General features: G+C 37.1%; 2 protein-coding genes across 3 annotated transcripts in view; both read right to left on the bottom strand.

Moving 5' to 3' along the window:
* Positions 1-80: 80 nt before the first annotated feature.
* Positions 81-7962, bottom strand: LOC102231684 (glycerol-3-phosphate dehydrogenase [NAD(+)], cytoplasmic). The gene is made up of 8 exons (XM_005801745.3): positions 7850-7962; positions 5851-6028; positions 5345-5485; positions 5078-5216; positions 3823-3935; positions 2478-2714; positions 1363-1469; positions 81-1074 (listed from the first exon to the last, which is right to left on the bottom strand). The coding sequence occupies exons 1-8, from the start codon at positions 7891-7893 to the stop codon at positions 978-980; spliced, it is 1056 nt and encodes a 351-aa protein (XP_005801802.1). The 5' UTR covers positions 7894-7962; the 3' UTR covers positions 81-977.
* A 3922-nt stretch (positions 7963-11884) lies between these two features.
* LOC102231419 (acid-sensing ion channel 1A-like) overlaps positions 11885-24198 on the bottom strand; it is a 70785-nt gene continuing 58471 nt past the window's right edge. The window contains exons 3-10 of one of the 2 annotated variants that reach the window (XM_005801744.2): positions 21016-21166; positions 20025-20152; positions 18801-18951; positions 18642-18698; positions 17013-17166; positions 16000-16091; positions 15830-15909; positions 11885-15244 (exon numbers count right to left, since the gene is read on the bottom strand). In XM_005801744.2, coding sequence (XP_005801801.1) covers positions 15128-15244; positions 15830-15909; positions 16000-16091; positions 17013-17166; positions 18642-18698; positions 18801-18951; positions 20025-20152; positions 21016-21166 — 930 coding nt within the window. In that variant the 3' untranslated portion in view covers positions 11885-15127. Of the gene's footprint in view, positions 15245-15829; positions 16092-17012; positions 17167-18641; positions 18699-18800; positions 18952-20024; positions 20153-21015; positions 21167-24198 lie in introns of both variants that reach the window. The other variant, XM_023345987.1, reaches the window with a different exon arrangement.

Here is a 24198-nt window from a genome sequence, read left to right on the forward strand (position 1 = left end):
GTGCCTCAAGTTCAGGCACAAAAAAGTGACACAGCAACATTTCAGTTTAACATTACTAAGAAAAATGTCTCCAAACTTGATTCAACAACAGGAGTGATTTATTCAGACAAAAGAAGATATTCTTTAACATATTGTCTTAAATTAGAAACATATTTAGGTTGAATCACAGTAACAAATGGCATAGTGGATGGATGTTATCTGACAATACAACACAGCTCTTTTTAAAAGAAACCCAAGTCCCTTATTAGGGCTCTAACACCATTGACCAATAATTTACACAAGATCATTAAAGTTAAACATTTAAAATTGTCTTCTGACAAACAGAAAATTGGCTGCCTTAAGGAGTAATCTACCTAAGTTATTGAAAAATCTTCAGTTTTAAATCAAAAGTTTGGAACAACTGCACAGTTTGGATTTTCCTGTTTCAAGGCCAACCCTACAGTATAAGGCACATTAGCTTTGCAGGTTAAAATCGTCCTTCGTTTACAGTACATGAGGGCAGAGTTAGTGAGATAGTATGTAATCCAATAACTCATGGTGGTTCACTGGACGGATACATTAATGCTGTAATAATAAAACTATTAAAAACATTAATAACAGAGCAGATTATGTAGAAGCATATAAACACTGATAATGAAAGGTCACATTTTTTTAGACGTCCTACAAAGAGTGGAGTTCAGTCTAGCTGTAATTGAAAATGGACACCATAAAATCTGATTAAGATCAAGCATAGAAACATAAAAACATTTTTGTCTGACCGCTATGTGGTGACAGAAATTATCCTTCAAGTTTCTCTTCACATCTGGAAATGGGATGAAATCCCTAAACGATATGTCAGAAATAGACCTTGCGCAGCTTCAACCTGGAGTCGACACGTCGCGCGAAATCCGCAACATGACGAGTTGTGCTCCTCGAGCTTGAACAGAAAAGAGGCTGCGGCGTTTCCGTAGAGAAGGCACTCTGTCGGTTTCACCTCATCACATGTGCTCTGGGTGGTTCTGCAGGCAGCTGATGAACTCTGACACCGGGTTGCCCTGGAAGCAGATCTGATACACGGCGTTGAACAGAGGGAACCTGTCCAAGGACAAAAGCTTTCAATGCGCGTCTCGTTGGCGCAGTTTTAAAAAAATATAACAGTGCAGGAAGAGGCAAAAGTCCCAATGTTCTTATATAAAACCTCCACCCAAAGAATAAAAAAATATATAATATAACCCAGGGAAAACCTTCAGTTGATCATAAACTTATGAAGTACAATCATACAGAAAAATAAAATCACATCTACAAAGTATTAATGGAAGTTTAAATAGAGTTTTAAACAATGAAACAAGTGACAATCACTCTTCATTTTCCTTCTCGACTTACTTATCAACCAGGTTTTTGTGCTTGAGGATGAGATAAACCTCAGCAGCTGTTGCTGGTCCCTGCAGCTTCTGCCCGTTCAGCATCTCCTTCTCCAGTTCCTCGATGGACTGAGCCAAACATGCAACAGCAAATGCAAAAGTTTGTTTAAAAAAAGAGCCACAAGGCCCACAAAGCTGCAATCAGCAGTCAACATGAAATAACCTGTCAGCTACTATTCATCTAAATTAATGTATATATCACCCAAACATTCCTTTAGTAATCAAATTCTAGTTACATATTTTGTACAACTATTATACAAAGTGAATTTTTCAAATATTTATTTCTCTTAATTTGGATGATTATGACTGATGCTGGGAAAATGTTAATATCACATAAGAAGGATGAAAAAAAGACTTAATACAGAAATGCATGTACTGTGCAATATAAGCATATAGTGGAAATCTCTCCACAACTCCTCCAGACACTGGAACCTTGATTTCCAAATGAAATCTACAGTTTACTTTCCCCTGAAGAGATTATTCTGGAGAACTGAGGAACAGTCGTCTGTTTTCTCTTTAGCCCAGGTAGGAGGTTTCTGACAGGTCTTATTCAGGAATAACTTAACGTAATCAATGTAACATCTGGGTGTTGTGACTCTGATCCCAGCTGCCTTGAATCTCCCAAAACTCCTGAATGATCAAACTTTTCCTTCCACTTAACTTTCCACCATTAGATGCTTGGATCCACTCTGGACAGCCAGATTCTTTAGCAATAACCTTTTATGGCTGACCCTCTGCATAGAGAGTGTCTGATGTACTGTGAAGTTGAATTTCTGAACTAAATTAGCTTGTAATTTATTGAGATTGATCTTTAGGATCCAGCCATTCACAGAAAACTCCTGCCAAAGTTTTCTTTAGCATTTCTATTTTGAAACAGCGACTTCTTAAAACCTTGGTTGGTACCTTCCAACATTTTTTAAGGTTTACCGACAGCCTGAGATAAAGAGCTGAAAGAAAAAAACAAAAAAAATAAGGAAGCATGACTGTCACTGAAATTTCTACCTTTTATAAGACAGTTGTGAAAGTTTTTCTACTTAAAAAGTTTTTTTTTTTAGAGAAATAAGACAAGTTTCTCACTTTCCCCGTCTTTACAAAAGCTTCAGCGACTCTGCGGTTGCGGCCGCCGTAGCAGGTTGTGATGAGGTCGGCCACGCCGCAGCTCTCCAGGAAGGTCGCAGAAGAAACGGGCCCGACTTTGCAGAAAATCTTGGCGAAAGCAATCATCTCCATCAGGCCCAGCCTGATCACCGCCGCCTTCGTGTTGTCCCCGAAGCCTAGACCATCGCAGAAGCCTGCGCCCACCGCAACAATATTCTGCACAACAAAGGAAGCAGGGAGCGTCAGCAAACCCCGCAGGTGGAAATAAAAACCTGGAGACACACCTGCAAACTCTGCAGACAATCTGGAGAATTAATGACATTCAACTAATCCGTCCCATCAGTGAATGAACAAGCTTCATCATCTTTCTCATTAAATCCGCAGCATTAATCACATCCCTTTTATTCCTCTGAGCTTTTTGGAGATTATAACCTCAGTCTGGCTAAATTGGTTTCCTCCTCCCTTTTATCCACACACACCTACACTGCGCGTTTCTCCTCCAACGAAGCTGTGCATGAATGTTTGAGCACTGCAGACACAAACATCCAGCAAAACTACCGACTAACTGAAGAAATATTTGCGAGACAGAAGCAGAGCTCATATGAAAATCTAAAGGTCACATTTAAGAGCAGATTCTGAAATAGACTGCCAAAAAAATAAAAAAAAACCAGATTCTGGGAGGTTCAAAACTGAAAATAGTGTTTCTATATTTTAAAACATTTACACACTGGCCCTGCCTGCACTAATTTTGCAAAAAAGTGACATTTTCTCCTGCCTCTGTGAACCTATTCTCCACATACAAATGCAGATTTTGGGGAGAAATGTTGAGATTTTTTACTATTTCTTTTTGCAGAGTGTGTGTTTTCCACACAGACTGAACAAACAAAGAGTTTTACAATCAATAAAGTGCTGACCTACTTCTTATGTGCCCACAATTGCTGTCTTTGTTAGAAACAACCATAACAATGGGTTTTGCAATAACATGCACTTTCAAAACTCCCTTAACATTAAATATGATGAATGTATTGATTGGAAGAAAACATCGCACTGTGACAAAGGAAATGACGGTTCAGACAGCAACCTTTTTCAATTTTGTACTTTTGCATCTCCTAAAATAATTCATACTCTTAAGTTTTTTCATATTTTGTTACAGTGAACCCCTAATAAAATATATTGAAGTTTTAGATTGTAATGCAGTAAAAATAGTGAATATTTTTGCAGGATGCTGTGAATGGTTTCTATCCAACGTAGCAGAATAAAATAAGAAGAACTTGTTTGAACTTCATGTTAAACAATGACACCACACCTTTTTCTGAGAGCTCACCTTTAGGGCGCCACAGATTTCCACCACATCGTATTCCTCCACTACCGTAACTCTGAAGTTGCTGGTCTGCATGAGCTCCTTCAGGAGAGTCCCGTGGTTTCTATTCTTACAGCCTGCAAGTTTAAAAGAAAAACAACTGGCTGTGTTAAAGGTGACACGTTATGCTTCCATGAACGGGTTAGGATGGGTGTACAAAACATGTTCATTACATTTAAATACAAATAAGTTGCTGCCGTCCACGCCCCCCCAACTCAACGTTTAAACTGAAAATGGCTGCAAACAGATGCCCAATTATACGATTGTCAGGGTTTCCCCCTGTGTATTATAAGCCTGGCAGGCCTCCAGGCTTTATTTGTGCTCCCACCAGGCTAAGCATTGCTTATTTAAATTTTTTTTTTTTAAATGTTTGCACTTTTTAAGACTTTCAGATATCAATCTTCCAATAACACATAATTATCAAGACATATTTTGAAATTACCTGTCAACTTTAAACATTTATTTAACTCAAAAACATGACGGGCCGCTGGATGAACGAAGGCCGAGTGCTCCAACCACCGGGCTTAGCAAGTTCTCCGGGGGAAACCTTGGATTGTATATCTTTGAGAAGCAGAAGTAGAGCCTCCAGCACAACCAACAAGAAAGCAGCAAGTGGTTTCTAAATGGCAAGTCAACAAAAACAACACTTCTCCTTTCCAGCAGCCATTGTACAGCCCAGACAGCGGTAAAACCAGATGACCAAATGTGCTGAAGCTCTGCTTGGGTTGCTAGGTGACGGGCTGGGCTTTGCTGGGGTTGCTAGGTAACAAGCAGTGCCTGCAAATTTGTGATGTTACATTCTGTAGGTTTATGAGATTCATTTTCCAGACACCAATAAATTATAGCTCTTTTCTGGGTCCTCAAAGACACTTTACATTGTAATCAATCATTTCCATTCATGCATGCATTCACATCAATACATTAACTTGTAGCTAAATGTTTTTTTTAAGTGCTTGGGCTGTTTTTAGATGCAGTAGAGTCCCAAATGGAAGTACAAAATGTGAATTTTGCATAATACGTCCTATTTAAAACAAAGAGACAGGCTGAATTTTTCAGTCCTGACTCAATATTCCCACAAGTATTAATTCTGCCTAAAGAGGTTTGCTGGCAGTAAATCCTATTACAGACACACAAAGAGAGGAAATGACGAAGCAACAAAATGTTAAAAAGGTCAAATTGAGAATACGCAGCCTCGTTGCCAGTAGTTCATCAGGCTCACCAATAGTGGTTTCACAAAACTTCTCATCAGCAACCTCATTGGCAATGTTGGCTCCCATCAGCACGCTCATTGTGATGCCGAGGTTCTCCTGGATCACATCAGAGATGAGTTTCAGCCCATCAGGCCCCTCGTCTACGCCCTGCAGGACGTGAAACAGTTGGTGTCTGGGTCAAAGATCGCATTGCATCACTCAGCCAGAGCTCCCAGATGAAAGGTGAAACATTCATATCTGATTTTAAAATCCAGGCACAAAGAGCAAAGTCAGACCTTGATGAGGGATATTCCGAGCGCGTCGCTTTTAACCTTTCCCTTCATCGTGTTGCACACTTTGCCGATAAACTGGTGCGGGATCACAAACACCAAAATGTCTGCGTCGCTGGACGCCTCCACCAGGTCCGGCACGGCCAGCTGGGAGGAAGTTGTTGCAAAACAAGAACGTTTTTATTAAAAAGCCCGCCTCTTCACTCTAATTAAAAGTGATGCTTTAAGATCAGAAGCATATAGCTGATTAAAAAGGGCCAGTCCAAAGCTTTATGGGGCTTTGTCACCATGTTCTTTAACTTTAATGTACTATTATTTCTCAATATTTTTCAGGATGATAGTTCAATAATTAGTGACCTATCTAATTTACTGTGGTTAAATATATGTGCATTAACTGCGACATGTAGAAAATTATGTAGTACTTCTTCATTCATTTTGTGGTGATTGTGGCATTTCTATCCCTCCATACTCTGATGATTACATGAAAATGTTAGAGATTAACGGTTTCTTACCACATTTGCTGGCAACTTGTGCCCAGGGAGGTACTTCACATTTTCATGGCTGGTGTTAATTATTTCGGTCAGCTTGCGCCCGTTCACAGTCTCCTCAAACACCCACATTTTTACAGTGTTGTCAAATTTGGGATTTTGAGCAACATTGGCACCAACAATCTTGGCAATAGCAGAGCCCCTGTGTGATTAACAATTACACGTTAGTGTCTGACTCACATTGTCATATCTGACAATGTGGGTCAGACATGTATATGACAAAACATCTGTGGCTTCTCTTTAGACTTCACACTCCGTTCTCTGACCTGCACAAACCAAAAGGCTGATCAAAACTGATGAACTGATTTTGTTCTAGTTTTTTGGTTCTCAAACTGTGGCGCAACTAACCACTGGTGGTACTCAGAGGAAACTCTTAGTTATTTTCCAGGTAATTATGAAGGAGTTATCTATTGTGTGACTTTAACAAAAACTTAAGAGAACACCTCGTATAAACTGAACTGTCATCACATCCAATTTAATGCTGATTTTCTATCAGGTCCAAATTTGAAAAAAGGGAGATCTGCTTGACTGTCATACTCAGTGACATGGCTAACAAAGAATAGCAATAAAACTTAATAGTGCGCTTTGCTCTTTTCAATTTCCAGATAGACAAATGAACATAGTCAACTGTGGGTATCGGAGAGTTACATTAATGACTTAATCATTACTAGTTTTTGAGGTCGGAGAGAAACGTCTCACATTTAGAAACAGTAATTTTTTTCAACATGACATAATTGAATCTCATTATCTAACTAATCATACACGGCTAGTGATTACAATTTTTTAATTCCTTTTTTGTGATTTGTAATAACGGTTATTTAAGTTTCACAGACAAGGCAGCCATTTTGGATTTTTAAATCAGAATTGGTGAGAAACCTTTGAATTTCCCACTCTGAATTTCAACCCCTTTAAGAATTTTTCAGTTAATTTTTCTAATGACTTGTTAATTTCAACTTAAGAGTAAAAAAAATTGCAGGATTAAAACTAAATCCTCTATCTATTCATTATCAGTAGATAAGACACGTTTGTTTTTGCTTCTCTTTAGTTATCACAAAGTGTATTCATGGCAGCCATGTTGGATTTTGAAATAATTGGGGAAAATCTGTGACTTTACTTAGAAGTTCGACTTGTAACCTTTCTGCTAAATGTTCTTCTAACCTGGAAATTTCAGCAAAATAGAACGTATATGTAAACAGGAAAATTGTGACTTTTTTTGAAGACTTTTTTTTAAGTGGCCCTAACCATCTTCCATATTTAAAACCACATCCCCCATCTAATCATGCAATAATTTTTGTTCTGAAAATTTTTTGCACAAATGTATGGCGTTCTCTTATAAAATTAGACATTTTTTAATAATAGTCCAATTTTAATCATTTAATTCTTATAATTATCTGGATGAACACTAGAATTCGGCATAAAAATTGTTTTACATTTTTTAAAAAGTGTGCTACATTTCTAGCAAAAAAAAATAAAATAAAATAAATCTAATAGAAATAAATTTGGGTTGGAATAGAAATTTAAGGTTTGAGCCGATTTTATTAGTAAATACAGAGCAACTGCTTTCTTAATTTAAATTGTGTTATATTTCTTTTTAAAAAAGTCAAGTCTACACGTTGAGTTTAACGTCCAAGATTTATGAATGGACAACTGGCGTTGAGAACAAGCTAAGCTAATGCACACTTGTTATGGCTAACTTCAAGGGCAAAAAACACCCCAGTAATCGTGACTGACATGCGGTCAGTGTTTTTGAAAACTCAGCCAGTTTCTCAGCATGTGACTGAAAGCAGCTGCTGTTCCTGCTAATGAAGCGTTTTGCAGCAGCGGTAGGAGGTTACTGCTCCATTCACCTTCCCCACTGCAGAGAACTGCTAGGTAGCGACACTGGAAACAGCGTGTCAGCTGTGACTTCCCGCAGGAAACCTGACGCATCCTGACAGCCCGTCACATAAACACATCAACTTGCCAGTTTCCGGAGCCCACGATGCAGACTTTCTTCGGAGCTGCCATTGGTGAGGAGATGCGGCGCTGAGTCCCGGAGGTGAAACTGGAGCTGCACCGACTGCAGTCCTGTTATGAAACAACTCTCTGTTTTTATTGGCCTGTTCGCGGGGGGAGACACCGGCCCGCCCCATTCAAGCGAGGGCTGAGCCTGGCGATTCATTCAGAGGGCAAAGGTTAGCAGATTAAAGATCCGACTACGAGTATTTACTGTGGAAAACTCCAATGTCTTATTAGGGTTTTTACACGACAAACCTTTGGCTGCACAGTTGGACAGTTACACTGCAAAAACACAAAATCTTACCAAGTATTTTTTGTCTAGTTTCTAATGTAAATGATTTAAGACAGGACCAACTTACAAGTACCTGTTCGGCAAGATATAGGAGCTTGCTTTAAGTAAATAATTCCTTAATATTGACAAAAAAAAAGTACAAGTTCCACTGGCTGATTATTTAACTTGTAACAAGTGAAAATGTCTTGTTACAAGTGAAATAATCCGCTAATGGAACAAGCATATTTTCATCAATATTAAGGAATTACTGACTTAAAACAAACTCTTATATCTTGCTGAAAATTTACTTGTAAGTTAGTTTTGTCTTATTTCCAGTAGACTATGATATTTGCACAAGTAACTAGAGAAAAATACTTGGTAGAATTTTGTGTTTTTGCAGTGCAGAGCAGGTCAGAGTACCTAAAAATTGTACTCAGGTCAAAGTAGAACTGCTTCAACATATTTTTACTCAAGTAAAAGTGAAAGGTATCCAAGAAATTAACTCTAAGAGTATAAAAGAAAAAAAAATCTACTCGAGTACAGAGTAAGTGATCAGAACATTAATAATTTAATACTTAAAAATTACACAAACAGATGGAGCAAAATGTAAAGTTATGGGAAATGTTGATATTTTAAAGATCAAAATGAAAGTTATTCATATAAAATCTCATTATAAAATAAGAAAATTAGACAAACATTTTTCCAAATCAATTTCTTTCACTCTAAAACTTATGAAACGTTAAAAAGCCCAGGTGTATGTCTGGTGAAGTTTTACTTAAAACAAGGTTTTTTTATTCAGTGAAGTTACTCACAGTGGGTCAAATATCTAGAAGATTTACTCAGGTAAGAGTAGAAATATGTCATAATAAAGTTACTGAAGTAAAATTAAAAAGGTCTGAGGTTCAAATCCCAGCCTTGACTTCTGCATTGAGTTTGCATGGTCTCCCTTTTACAATATCATAAATTATCCCAGACGTTATTGCGATAAACAATAATACTGTTGTTTTGAGACCATTTTCAAGTAGCATAGTGGTGAAGGCATAATAATGCAAGGACACATTCTCGAAGATGAGTAAACCTTAAATTAGAATGAACATTTTACACTGGAACTGGAAGACATTTTAAAAGCAACGGAGACAACAAATAAAATAAATCATGAAGACTCTGTGCACAAAATTGTTCTCAAAAAAAATGTTAAGACTAAAGCACCAGACTGAAAACTTTTGTCATCCAGTTTTAGGTAGAAAGAGAGAGAAAAGAAAAAAAAACAATAAATCATGCAAATGGAAATGATTGAGCTTGATTTGATTTATAATGTGATTAATTTATTTACTACTTATTGCTTATCGCCAGAAACAAGACTGTTAGCTTTATGTCTCTCCAATATAATCCTGGTGACCTGTGCAGGATATATTTACTCTATCTCTGCTGGAGAGACACAAAGAAGTATAGGCAACGGCTGGATAGCTGACAGTGCAAAAAATTGAAGTTATTCAACTTCATATTTTTTACATTTATTTGATCACAGAAAGGTAAACAATGTTACAAAACACAGTTTTGTTTGAAGGTTTTCAAGCCACAGGCTTATCAGTCATTGGTTGGACCTTTTGCACAAAAATTTCAAAAAGTTAAATAGTGAAGTTTAGCAAAAGACTAAACTTCAATAATGTCCAGAAAAAGCAGAACGTTTTGTTATATGAATTAGCACAATTAGTTGAAGTTAGTAGAAGTAGTTAACGACCAAAACATGTGAGTAGGATCTTAATAAGTTAGAATGCAGTAACGCATTCTCACTGACTAGAAATATTTGTCCGTGTTCAGTTTCTCGAAGTTAGGAATTTAGAATGTGCTCAGCTGCAGTTTGGCCTTGGGAAATACCAAACTGTTCGGGAGATATTTGGGTTTGTGTTAGAACAGAACTTAAAGTCTGACTCTAAATCTAACATTTATTTTGACTAAAATGTGATGAGCAAATTCCTTGGTCAAAAACAACCATAAAAACCTGCTGTTCTCTTTATCTGGTTGTTGAAATTGCTTTTCAGTATCAATAACATTCTCTGTTTACTGAACAGCGAGCCATTCTTATGGACTTCCAGCATTTGTTGACCTTTTACCTAAATAAATTGCAGCAAACCCATTAGAAGTCAGAAACATCTCTGTGGGATAAAAGTTTTGGTCTGGTGGCTTCAAACAAAAGAGGACCTTGTTGCATAAGGTCTGGACAGCAAACAGAAGAGGCCACGCAGGAAGGAACTGAGCTCAGCAGTCTGGTCTCTGAACACAGGAACAACGTGGGAAAATCCAGCTTACTTTGCTGGCAAATGGTCATGAAACTCAGTCACACTTTTAATATGCTAAAGTACTTCCTCTTTGAAGTATTTTGGAGAAGCTTAGTTCAACTTTATCCAATTTTTTTTCACAACATGTGGAGGTAATTTTCTTCAAAAAGAAAAAGTGCTTAAAGTTGCAGAACAGCTAAACAAGACTGTGGCCTATTTCACATGCAGCCTGATTTCATAGAAAACAAATTTTTATGCGTCCTGGTGAAATCGGGACAGAACAGTCTGCGACAAATAATGCAGCAATATAGCCACAATATTGTCTTCTGTTTTATTAACTTTACATTTTAATATGCTATTTAAAAGTAGTTCAACCTATATGTCTATCCACACAGGAAGCTGTGGTTGTTTTCAAGGGACCTGATTGGCTGATGTAGGTTTTAGCTGTGGTCTACACTGCCCCCTATGGGTTTGGCATGTTTAAAACAACACTCAGGAGTGGATTTGTGTGGGTTCATGTGGATGAAAACTTTTCTGAAGCTAATCCAGTGTGTATGATATTTTTAAAAAAAAGGATATAGCAGAGATATTTGTTTTTATAAAGACCTGACTACCTTGCAAAAGTACTGAAATACATTGTTCTTTTTTTTTTTACATTTTGGTTACATTACAAACACAAGTGTATGTTTTAAAAATTTTATGTGATAAGCTAACAAATTAGTGCGTAATTGTAAAGTGAAAGGAAAAGGATGCAGAGATTTCATATATTTTGTATTTAACCCACTTAACTCTGATACCCGTAAATAAAACCCAGTCAGCCAAAACCCACCTCGTTAATTGAGCCCACCTGTCTGTATTTTAAAAACAATATAAAAATAGCTATTTTGTGAAGATCTCAGGTTTGTTTTAGAAAAATAATGAATGAAGAGCATCATAAAGAGCGAGGAGCAGAGCTGACCGGTCAGAGCTATTGTGGTGGAGTTTAAAGCAGGATCAGGTTGTAGAACAATATCCCCAACTTTCAACATAAAATAGAGCTCTGTTCAACTCATTATCTGAATAAGGGAAGAATGATAGAGGTGCAAACATACCAAGACATGGCTTTCCATCTAAACTGACTGGTTGGGTATGGAGAATATTGATCAGGGAAGCAGCTAAGAGGTTCATGGTAACTACAGGAGCTGAGGGAAACTATTAATTGTGTACTCCATAAATCTAGCCTTTATAGAAAGATTTATGATCTCCTATTATGTCCCAAGAGGTGGGTATAATCATGTGTTTGGCTGCACTACTCAAAGTTCAGATCTAAATCAATTTATGAATCCGTATGACTTCACAATGATGCACCCTGTTGATCAATTACATTAAAAGCCCAATAAAATACACAAGTAGTCCAGTAGAATTTAAAACAATTGAAAAACGTAGCACAAAAAATGACAAAACAAGTATATAAAGTTAACATGTCATCTTTAATAAATCTACTGCTGCAAGTCTGTTTTGATCCATAAATCTACAAACAGAAACAACATTCCTTTATTCCAATCAAATTTCTTCATTTCAAACAAAAATCTAAAGTTTACAACAGAGGCTGGAAGAAAAGCAGAAAGCTCGTCAGCCTGTGAACTTTCACAGAGATTCAAGAGTTCATGCAGCTTGAAAATAACAACTTGGCATTATATTTACACACACTAATGAAAAGAGCTGTTTTGATCGTTACAAAGCAAATAAAAAAAAAGACACAGCTTTTCTAATCAATATACTTTGGATGAATAAATCATCAAGACTCATATGTACAGAAAACTGAGACAGAGAGCTAGTCTGTGCTAAATAAACCCAACGCAAACAGCACTAGTACAACAGGGCCATGGTCACTGCAGTATTTACATCTAGTTACAGCCGATGGTATGTTTGTGCTGGATGCTACCACAACACAGCTACACATTCCCATTTCCTGCTGAAGCTTGCACACAGAGCTCAGGGAAGATACAACATTTAAGATGTAAACAGAACAGTAAGTCATGAGCATGCACCCGCAGAGCTCACATGTTCACAAAGGGCGGCATCTACCATCTTCCCCCTCATCCGCTTCACTTTCCATGGCCTACACAGGCAGGACAAACTGTGCAAATATCGTCAAGCATACTGCAAGCAGACAGAGGACACAAATGATGGACGTGGACAAACATTTTTAAGACACCTGCTGTGCACTGATACATGCAAGTCAGAGCCCTAGAAGAAGGAAAAGCACATTCAGTAAACTCATCTTCGTTGATGTGATCGCTTAGTGTTACATTGACTGGAGGGAAATGAATATGACAAATATAAACATTTAGAACTTTTCCATATAAATCTTTTTTTGTTGTTGTTATTCTGAGATTTAAAGAGTTAGTTAAACGTGAGTTTGTAGGGGAAGGTTTGCACTATGTGACATCTTCTAACATAATCTGGTTTTATGTGACAAATACTGATTTTCACTCATATCTGATTGCCTGGTTTGATACGTAAAATTTTGGAGCTGAAATTAATACATAATAAATTTGTACAGTAAATATAAGCCTTACTGAAAGGACTCAAAATTTGGACAGCACTTCTGAACAACATCCTACTATGCATTTATTGCAACTTAAATTTCCCTTTTATAGCTTGATCTAGTTTTTATTGATAAATCGATTTAAGGATTGTTAAAGGTGGACCATTTGCAAGTTTATTTGATGTGACAACACCAAATAAATCACTGTGTTTTTAACAGGCCCCAAGGTACAAAAACCATAATCTGAGACAACTTAATGCCAATAAAACACTGAGACCACAGGTAAAGGTAAACCTGCAGTATAAGTGAAAGTTGCCTTTACAGAAATTCATTCTGAGGACATAGTTGATCTCCATCAGTGGTCGACGGCTTTGGGGCTTTGCATGACACAAAATATAAGCTGCTAATGTGGAAACTTTTAGCAGAGCTAATAAGCAGAAACAGGCAAAAATATCAGTCAAAACCTGAAACAGACTGAACTGCACTGCCAGAAAGTACTAGTACCTACTTACTTATTCTAACCCGACTTTAACATGTTCTGGTGGCAAATATGGTAACTGCTATTATCACCGACAAGCTCATCACTATCAGCAACACAAGCTATTTATTTTTTCTTCACTTTGTATGTACTAAAACACTTAAGAAACACACTGACTAACAGAGGTTGTGTAGTATTAAATGTATGAACGATTTCATGAGATACACACTGCTAGATGTGGAAATAAACAGTTTTCTGCTACAGCTATTCCTGCGTTTTGAAGACAGACTCCCAGTGTTGGACTTTGAAATGGGAATTAGGGAGAAACTTTCCTCTTTCCCAAATATTGACTTCATTTGACCTCCAGACTATTTTTCTAGTTGGGAATGGAAATGTTTGACTTTGAGTGAAAATTTAAAGTATTGTACCATTAATCTGGTTCTTCCAACCAAACATACAATGCTTATTAATAAGAATTGCAGTTGTTTTTCATTATTTAACAAACTGAAAAAGTCTAGCTTCACTACAGGAACAGGGATGGTTCTCTTATAATAAGTTAATCTTTTTCTCTAGACCTTCCGCTGGTAAAGTTGTGTAAAAATCCTTCAAATAAATTCATCTTCAATTGCAGAAGCATAATTTCCACGCTGAACATTTGAGAAAAATCCAAACTTTAATTGGATTATGTTTATCCAGAGAGTAAATACACCCACTAGTTAAACAAAATAACTGCTGCAACAATTACTAACAATTGCTATAAAATAATTGCAATTGAATCATTTTGATAAGTGCTACTTTCTTTACTTGGTCCCCAATTTTCTTAGCCACTCTTCAAAAAAATTAAACATGAAGGAACATGTCCTCCAAGTGAAATAGAAGACATTTGTTTAACCATTAGATGACTTTAGAAGGTTTAAGTTAAAAGAAAGACATTTCATTTAGAATCACAAAAAGATCTAGAACAGGTTTGTGACTCAGCTTCTTTGTTCTGTTTGTCAAAATACAATATATCATCATGTTAATAGTGTTGAAAAGCTGAAATGTTTTTTGAAAGAAAAGAGCCTTAACTAAAATCTTGCACCTCCTAACAGATTTATAGCCACATATGTTTCACCGTTTTCCAGTTCATTAAAAATCACTTTACTGATCGTCAGTTTAGCTTGGTCTGTAAATTCATAGTGGTGCTTTTGCACTGGAAGCTGAGGTAGTACAGTGTTTTGGCAGAATGCACTGAGTTTATCAAGGGCTCTTAAGATGAGGATGGAGGACAGGAATATAAAAATGATTTTTTTTTTTAGGTGGAAAAACAGGAGAATAAAGGCAACAGGACTAGTGCAGAGCAGAGAAAATTCTTGCAAACGAACAATCATTTTACATAAAGCCTAATCACGCTGACAGATAAACACAGCACAGCACAGCACACATTATGAACCTTCAAGGAGCAGATGTCCGCTTCACTGCTCCTGTCTTTAAAGGATGTTTCAGATGACCATGCAGTTGATCTGACCAGGTTGGTCTCTGGTTTCTGCAGGCCAGCTGACTGCCTGCGTGACCGTCTGCTTCTGTTGGCTGCCTGACCGTGTTCGCAGAGAGTTAAGCCCAACCAGGCCCAGTTCATTCATCCTCACACTGTCGCAGTAGCAAAGTCCAGGCAGAAGCTCCCTCCTCCAGACGGCGGCAGAGGCTTAATGAAAGTTACTGACGTGACACTTGACGTCGTCCAAGCTCAGGACCGTTCCTTGGTCGGTGCTGCTGTGCTTGTGCTTCTTATCGGAGCAGCTGCACAGCTTGTATTTTATCACCTGGAAGGATTAAAAATAACAGTCTCAACCAGAGCAACAGCAGAAGTAAAAAACATCCTAATGGTTATGGGATTTCTTTGGTTTTCAATCCGAGCTTTATTCCAAATAAAAGCCGACATTTTTCTCTATTCTTACTGAGTCTAAATAAATCAACAGCATTAATACAAATCACAATATATAACACATTTAAAAAAAAAAATCAATATGTAAGGAAAGGAAAGACTTTAGCTGCTCAATCTCTCTTAAACAAAGTTGGTGGAATCAACTGACTCGCTCGCTCTTTGGTTACCTAGCAACATCTTGTTGAGTAACTGGCACAGCAGCTGTTTAAGATTTCGCCTCATAACTGCTTAAAAATAAAGAAAACAACGGCAAAGAGTGAAAACTGTGGATATAACCAGGAAAGGTCACACCACCAGCTTGGGAATATTTCAGATATTTAAAACAAAAAACTAAATAATTATCGATATCGACCGATATGAAACGCTTATTTTTCAGCCATATCATCCACCCTCCTGTAACGTTTGCATGATTAGCTTTTATTTTGACCATCAGATTGTTGCATTCTTATTTAAACTTTCTCACCTCATACAGGTAGTCAAAAATCTCCAGAATACTCAGTATGCTCGCACCAATAAAGAGTCCCATCTGACCACCAATATCACCTAGAGTAAGAAGAAAGAAAATCGTCCACAATACTGAACCCAAGACCACAAATAAGAGAGTACACAATGTTTGACAAAACGTAGAAATACCTAAAAGTCCGGCCACTTCATATGCTTTCTTCTGTTCAATAGTTTCATAATTCAGAGCCTCAAAGAAGATGTCTAAAACCAAAATGTTGTCCCTGTTGAGGTAAGATGAACAAATAATGACGTAAATTCTCTTTTAGATATTAAAATGTACAGCTACATCTTAAAATATTACTATATCAGCGAAACAAATATTATCGAAGAGTTAATTTTTTAAAAAGTAAGCTAATGGGGAAAGGGAAGAACAGAAATTATAGATGTTCATAATTTATTGTAAAGTCTTTTTTCCTGTCAATTTCATTCATCATGGCTTAGAGCTGAGGAAAAACTAAAAATCGGCTTCTCTGAGACTTTGACAAATCTATATTTATAATATATTTGTGATGTATTTATTATTAAATAAGCAATAAAAAGAGGATTCTTAATAAAGAAATGTTATGCTAAGGCCCAAGATTAATGTGAAGAATGCTGATTTGCAGCAGACAGACTTTAGCACTCTTCACAGAGAAGGTAAATTAAGCCACAAAAGATCATTGGTATCTAGGATATTTATGGAAAGTTGTCTGGAAGGAAAAACTGTAGCAGAAAAAGAGGCACTAGCAACAGTGATAAATACAGGATTTTGAAGTCCATTCAAAAGCTTTTTGAATGCTTTTGAATTGCCTAAAATTGAATTTTAGGTTTTCTTAATTTCTAAGCTTTACGTTTTGTATTGTTTATTGAAATAAATTAATAAATTAAATTCAAATTCATTGAGATGCACCTGTATTTTCTTTTCCAGGTTTTATTGGATTTTTATTGGACCATGTCCTGTGATAAGCGACCCAACCTCGGTGATTTGACCCCAATCAGGTCATTTGGAGTTTAGACTCAGAAATAGGTTTAGTTGTTGTGAAAGTAAGACAGTAATTTTCAGATTTAAAACCTCTGATTAAAGAAAACGAACACAACCAGGTGCTTCATTTGCATTTTAAAAAAAGTGAAAACCCAAAGGAGTATTTGTAGTTTTTACTTACTTAATGTACTGCTCTGTTTTGTTGTATTTCTTTGCCAGATACTTGGCCGAGGCCTTGCTGGGGATCTTGACGAAGGACAGCTCCTTGCTGTACCTGGTCATGTTGCAGGGCGTCTCGCACACACAGAAATCGTTGTCTTGTTCCACCAAGAAATCTGGGGGGAAGGGAGACATGGCTCAGCCTGACCTTTGGATCAGTTCGTGGACTGACAGATTTGCTGGGCGAGTGTGTGGGTGGACTGGAGAAACTCATGCTGTTAAGTGCAACAAATGGTGGGGCCTTCCTCATTCTGGTGGAGAAAAGCTAATTCTCAACACAAACCTTGCCCTCACACACCTCTTGACATTTTCACATTTTGTGATATTACAAGAACAATCTTCAATGTGTTTTAGTAGCATATATTATTTTATGTGACAGGGCAACATGGTAGGATAGACGATGACTTTTAAAGTTAGGGATAAAGTTGTGGAAAGGTTTAAAGCTGCAGTATGTAACTTTTATAAAAATAGACAGACAATCTGTAAAAAAAAAAAAAAAAAGAGCTCCTTCCTGTTCTCTGATTGCTGTCTAGAAACAACTAACCAGGGCCAGGAGGTGGGTCTTAGCGCTATCAATCATCCCTCTGTGTGGCGCTGCTCTTTACTCCTTTATTTTCCCCCTTGTTCTATGAATGCTCAGGCTAGTTAGCACAGCCACCGATGACGGCGGATAAATGGTTTTCCTGTAACGGTAAGATGTTTCTCCACTGTTAGCACACTTTGCAGCGAGTAGATAAGGATGATTGACAGCATTAAGACCCTCCCCCTGGCTCTGATTGGTTGTTTTTGGTCAGATGGTAATAGTAGCTCACGGTGAAGATGGAGGAAGTTGATCTTATCACGGATTATCTGTCTCTTATCGTACTGTCACGACATGGTGACAGTTTTAACAAACATGTAAAAAAACATAGTTTTTATAGAAGCTACGTACTGTAGCTATAAAGCAACAACACGGTTTATTATCCAAATATCACACACATTATCCCTTACGTGACACATGGTGGTGGTAGAGTGATGCTGTGGGACATTTTCTTTAGTGGGGGAAGTGAAGCTAATCAAACTTAATGGGACAACAGATGGACATAAAACCAAAACTATTCAGGAAGAAAAGCTTTTAGAAAAGGAAAAGGAAGGTTTCACTTAAAAAATGACAACAACTCTGGATTCCTTGTTTAAGAGAAAGAAGAAAAAGAAACACAACCTTGTATTATTAAAAGTTACTTAAGTTTAGAGTAAAATCATATATCCAACTATCATTTATCAACTGTTTTGCAAAGACAAATGAGCAAAAATTTCTGTCCTTAAAACATGACGAGTGGGTGAAGACAAAATATTTTTTGTTTAATTTTAAGCATAAAGTTTCTCTAAAAAGTATGGACTCAGCAGGGCTGAATATAAATATTTCCTGCACAGATTAGATTTTTTAAAATAAAGTTATCTTTCCATTTCATTTCTTTGGGTCTATCATAAACAAAAAAAAAACTACAAACTAAAATCAGAGTGAGAGAAAATGCTTTGGTGGTGCATTTTGAAGCCTTAAAATGCAAACATGTTCTGAAGTGCATCTCTGCAGGAAGGCAACCTTTCTTACCAAGAGCTGGGTCAGCACACTCTTTGTACATCTGGGGTGTGCAGAAGGAAGCGTCGCCTGCAGCACAAGCAACACACACATGAATGCATTCTTCTTTTTCCCTTCTCCAAGCATCCACAGACATGTATTGATTTCACTTCAATACCGCAGATGTCCTACCAGGCATGTGCACCATGCGGCAGTTGCAATTGTCCACCAGGTAGCGCGTCTCACAGTCTATGCGGCAGGCGGTGATGCTGTAAGTGTCAAAGAAGTCTGAATCCATGGGGGTCACCTTACAGTCTCCCCAGGGCGGAGGAAGATATATGAGCTGCAATGACAACAAACACGTCTAGTCTTCGTAAATCAAATGAAACCTTTAATAGCTGAGGATGAAGCAGTTTGAAATATGAGGAGGATTAAATAGTAGGTAAAGGAAAGAGCAGCATGGACCAAAGGTAGGCTGCAGAAATCGATTAAAATGAAAAATCACGGAAGTAAAACAGTAAGACAAACTGGGCTGTATTTTTTTTACTCTGTATGCTGCTCTGAAGAGGTTAAGATTAATACCATGTAGTGTCATTCTTTCTTATACATAATCTCAGGTTATCTGATGAAAAATAAGGCAACATTTTGTTGTAATTGACACATAAGTTTCTCTAAATGCTGCTAGTTAGTTTAGTAATTATTTTCAGGTGGAAAAACTAAAAAGATGAGATGCTTTAGATGCTTATTTATCAGAAAATGTTCAGATTTTAAATCTATGCAACTATGCAAGAAAAACATCAAAACAAAAAAATCAAACCAGCCAAAACTATTTTTGCATCACTTTTCCTATATTTTTGTTTCTCATAGTCAAACAGTGTCTGTAATTGGGAACTGCAAGCACACACTGACTGGCCAATATTTCAGAATTGTTTATCATTTGGTAAAAGTGTTAAAGCTGAACTTTGCAGACAGGAAAGCTTGTGCAGATTAGTACTTCATTAAATAAATTATACCTTGCTGTTGGGATTTTGACTCAGTATTACAACAAACTGATAAAACACTAAAAAAAGTAAAAATGATGTTCGATTTAGGATTGATTTTTTAAGATAAAAGTCTTATGTCTGTTCAGTTTGTTTGGTGTGTTTAAATGCTCCAGGGCTGGGGATCAAACCGTTTGATTGGTAGAGGACTGATATGCTCCAAATATTGGTTGCCCATTACATCACCCCAAAGGTTTAGGAATATTATCAACATGATGACCTGCACTGCATAATAACAGAGGGGTTTTTTAAGCTGTAGTTTTCAAAAGCTTTAGTATCTGGTTCATGCCTACTCTTGTGCACATAACTTCATTTTACATGGCAAAAAGTGAAAACAGGAGGCAAAAATCTAAGTTCCAGACTCTAGAGTTCGTACCCGCTGTTCCTGGCAAGACACAAACGTCTGGAATCCGGGTGAAACACCAAATCCAAGCTGGTCGATGAAGGACGGCTCTTCCTGACTGTGGATCTGAACTTTGATCCCAGCTTCAAAGGAAGTCTCATCTGAGGCGAGACAAAGGTGAAGAGAGTGAGATAACTGATAAGAGATGGCGCATCAGGGCTAGAAAAAAGGAATGCATTTACACCAAAAAATCTTTTACCAGAGAAAACTTTGAAATTTTTAATTAATCCCAGAAATCTTCTAGAAAAACAACACATTTCAAAGTTTTAAAAGTAGAAAAACAAAAAAAATTGAGATTGGTCTCAGGAAACTCCTAGAAAAAACAAGGACATTTTTTAGTTTGAAATGTTGAAAACTTTCTAAAAGACTTGAGATTAATTTCAGACATTTTCTGGAAAAACAAGAAAATTCCAGAGTTCAAAAATCAAAAATTTCCAAGGAAAGAAACTCAAAATTTTTTAGATTAATCGCAGAAATTTTTAAGAAAAAAAACAAGGAAATTTCTGAGTTTGAGAAGTTGAGAATTTTCTAGAAAATAGTCAGACATTTTGACATTAATCTCAGACATTTTCTAGAAAACACAAGGAATTTTTTGAGTTGAAAATGTAAAAAGAACTCAGAAATTTTGAGATTAATTTCAGAAATTTTCTAAAAAAAAACAAGAAAGTTTGAAACTTTTGAATCATCAAACATTTCTGACTTTTGAAATTAAGAAATAATAATACTAAAAAAAATCGACATCACCATTTCTGAGTTTTGTTCTTGCAAATGTCCAACTTTTCAAACTCAAAACTTGTTTTTTTTGTAGAAAATTTCTGAGATCTACAAATTTCAGAGTTTTTTTTTGGGCAGAAATCTCCTCTTTTTTTTCTATGTTCGATGGCCCTTTCACGCCAACCGAGGCATGACAACGCTGACATGAGTCTTTTTGCCTGCACACACACCAACTAAATGGGTCTCTGACCTGTTTCTCCCCAGACTGGCAGGTATTCATCCTGTTGGATGTCCAGCATGAGCTCCAGACCGTTTCCCATGCCGCCTTTGGTGGTGATGAGGGGGGGATTCCCATCTCCACCGGCGTTGAAGGTGTAGCATTTCCCGTAGCGAGTGAAGACCTAAAGTGACACAAAGGAAGTTCAGAAATGACATGTCATACTTTTCCACTGGGGGTCAGTGTTGCACTTACTTTTTGGGGTTTATGTGTGCATGTGTTTAGGTGTTGGTGATAACATGTATATGTATTTGACAGATAAAGCATGACAGAAACAGAGAGCGGAAAAACTGTTGCAGAAAGAGGAGCAGAGGGAGAAAATGGTAAAAAGGTCTTTTTCCCCCCCTTGTGCCTGTGTAAGTTACACAATCAACCCAGTGAGGTGGTGGAGACTGGCAGTCTGGTGATTTAACATTCCCTTGCTTGCTCTTTATGGCACTTATAATGGACCTGATGTTACCATGGAGACCAAGCATCCCAGCCAGAAAGAATGCTGCCTTAATTTTCAAGGAAAGCTGAGAGACAGATGTTGAATCGGGCTTCTGTGAAATAGGAACATAGAAACCAAACAATATCAACAGTCTAATGCAAGAGTCCTTCACTGTTTATGTGCTGCGTGAGTCACATAAACCAAGCCAGGGAGCGACGGAGAGTTGGGATGCAAAGTGAAGAAGATAGCAGGAGTTTAGCCTCTGTTGCTCAGAGCAAGCTTTTGTTCGCCATTTTTTTGGGCACGGACTGACATATCTACGATTAGAGGGAGCAAGCCAAACAAGTAATTGCCGAGAAAGAGTTTGGATCTCGCTGCAGGCAACATTTGGGGCCATCTATCATGAAAAGTCAGCGAGGGACTGTTGCTGGTTGCAGCAGACGCAGACATCAATCTGAGGTGGAGAAAAACATTCAGCGCTGAAAAGGCGATGGGAAGGCACATTAGGCCTCGGTATTTACTTTGTTTTTCAAGTGCTTCACACTGAAAATATGCAAAAACGAAAATGTGAAGGGAGCATGAGTGCAGGACTGCGAGCAATTTGAGTTTATGTGTTTTCTGTCTTTTGAAAGCATCACAAAAATATTCACACCCAGCTCGAAATGGGTTCAAACGGCTGAGTGCAGCAATTTTCACAGCAATTACAAAATGTGGTTTTACCTCCGAGTGGCGTTGTTTTAGCTCCAAACTGACGCCATAAATGCACCAAGCTCGATGGTAAAGCTTAAAGTGTTTAATTTGCTGCACATTTGTAGTTTTCATGCTGCAAGGTGCAATTATACATAAAATAGATAAATCTAAATTTGTATCTCTTTTAAATGTTTGAGTTTGCCTCAGTGCGAGTGCCATCATTATGTTGATTTAATGAGAAGCTGGTTGGATGCTGATAAGAAAGATGACCAAGGGAATTTAACATGTTAATACAAGCTCCAAATTAACATCTTCACAAAGCAACATAATCTCCTCCAGTTTTTGCATCAGTTGTTTGCTTTATTTTTGCACAATTTATTAAGCTGATTGTACAAACTCACACAGTGGCAGTTATGCTCATTAAGTCCAATGGGAGAAATTTACAGATATTTCTGTGTCAGGTTGCAGTTCTTCAGCCACAAACTAAGTAAAAGCATTTATTAATATTTTAAGTTTGATACAAGCTTTTATTATCAAGGTAAGCTGCTTTAAACTAAGAAGCATCTGCAGAAATCACTTATTGATTCAGTCAGATGTTCTGGTTCAGGTCCAGTTCTCTCTTAAATCAAAATGTGCCAGATTATAACAATTGTCTAAAGTGTAATATAAATTTATTGAGGACTAGTAATGTATAATTATGTCAGAATTAAAAAGGAAGTGTGTAATGTGGATTCCCAATCCTCTGAGAAAACACTGTAAATTACATAAATTCATAAATAACATTTCCCCGTTAAACATGTAATATTTCATTTAAACATCGAACATTTTTGAAATAAGTTTTGCACACTTTGCACATTAGTTCCTACCAACATTGCGGCACATTTTCTTCCACTTATTTTAACGCAATCTGTCAGAAAATCACTCTGTCACCACTGACAGTCACTCTGGCAGCCTATTTTATAATTTCTATTATATTTATATTCTGTGAAATCACGCTATTTCTTAAACAAAGCAACCAACCAACACAAAATACACAAATTTGTCATTTAGGATTCAAAAACTGCTAGACTTTTTGCATCGGAAATTTAACGCACAGACTTATTTTATTCAAATGGCGAACAAAAAGGACAAAAAAAAGATGTTTAGTTAGTTAGCTTTCTTTTGAATTTGTAAACAGAAAGCATCAAGATATTTGAAAAATTTTAATCGTAAAGTTCACAGGACATTTAAAGTACTGTGTAAACTTAAAATAAGCAAAAATATCCAGGCAGACATTTAAAATTTAGGACATAAAAGGATTTAAATAATGATTAAGAAACCTGTTTTGGATTCCTATCTGAGTGCTGTGTAAGGAAAAACAACAGGCAAAATAAAATCTGGCCATCTGACAGTTTGAAAGCGTAATGTTGCTGAGGTTTGGTATGTAGGTGTCAAATGTTTCTGGAGTGAAAGAAATGAGTCTGAGCTGGGAGAAGACCAGAAATTGGAGAACATTGTTGGCAGGCACTGAAATTCAGCATGAATAGATTTCTGTGTGGAGCTCATGAACTGCCAGAATGTGTTGTAAAGTGACAAAAACTATTTTACAGCCAGGTATTGTTTGAGAGTCTTTAAGTCACAAACCTGCCAAGAGGAGAGACGCCACAATGTAAATATTCGAGGTTAGTTATTACTGGTCCCAGCATTCATATGATTTATGCTGTGTTGGCATTTGTGGCACAGGCTGGACGTCACGTGTTAGTCATTTTTGGTTTGTTGCATCTATTAAACAATAAGTTATTTGCAGCTGCAAGACACAATACACATTACATAAAATAAAACATTTTGCAGAGTTAATCCTCACTGGTCGAAGCTGAATATTTAGAAGAAATATGTTCAGTAACTGTAGTTGTTGAACTATTTCAGAGTTGATCGGCTGACTGACGCTGCTGCCTTTTGAGTTTAAAGTCTCTTCATGAAAAGCCTTTATCTTTTTCTTTTCCTCTTCTCTCTGCTGGAGTTGGCGCTCTCTACACACTCATTTTCACGTATTGATC

Source organism: Xiphophorus maculatus, chromosome 1 (assembly GCF_002775205.1).
Source record: "Xiphophorus maculatus strain JP 163 A chromosome 1, X_maculatus-5.0-male, whole genome shotgun sequence".
NCBI lineage: Eukaryota > Metazoa > Chordata > Actinopteri > Cyprinodontiformes > Poeciliidae > Xiphophorus > Xiphophorus maculatus.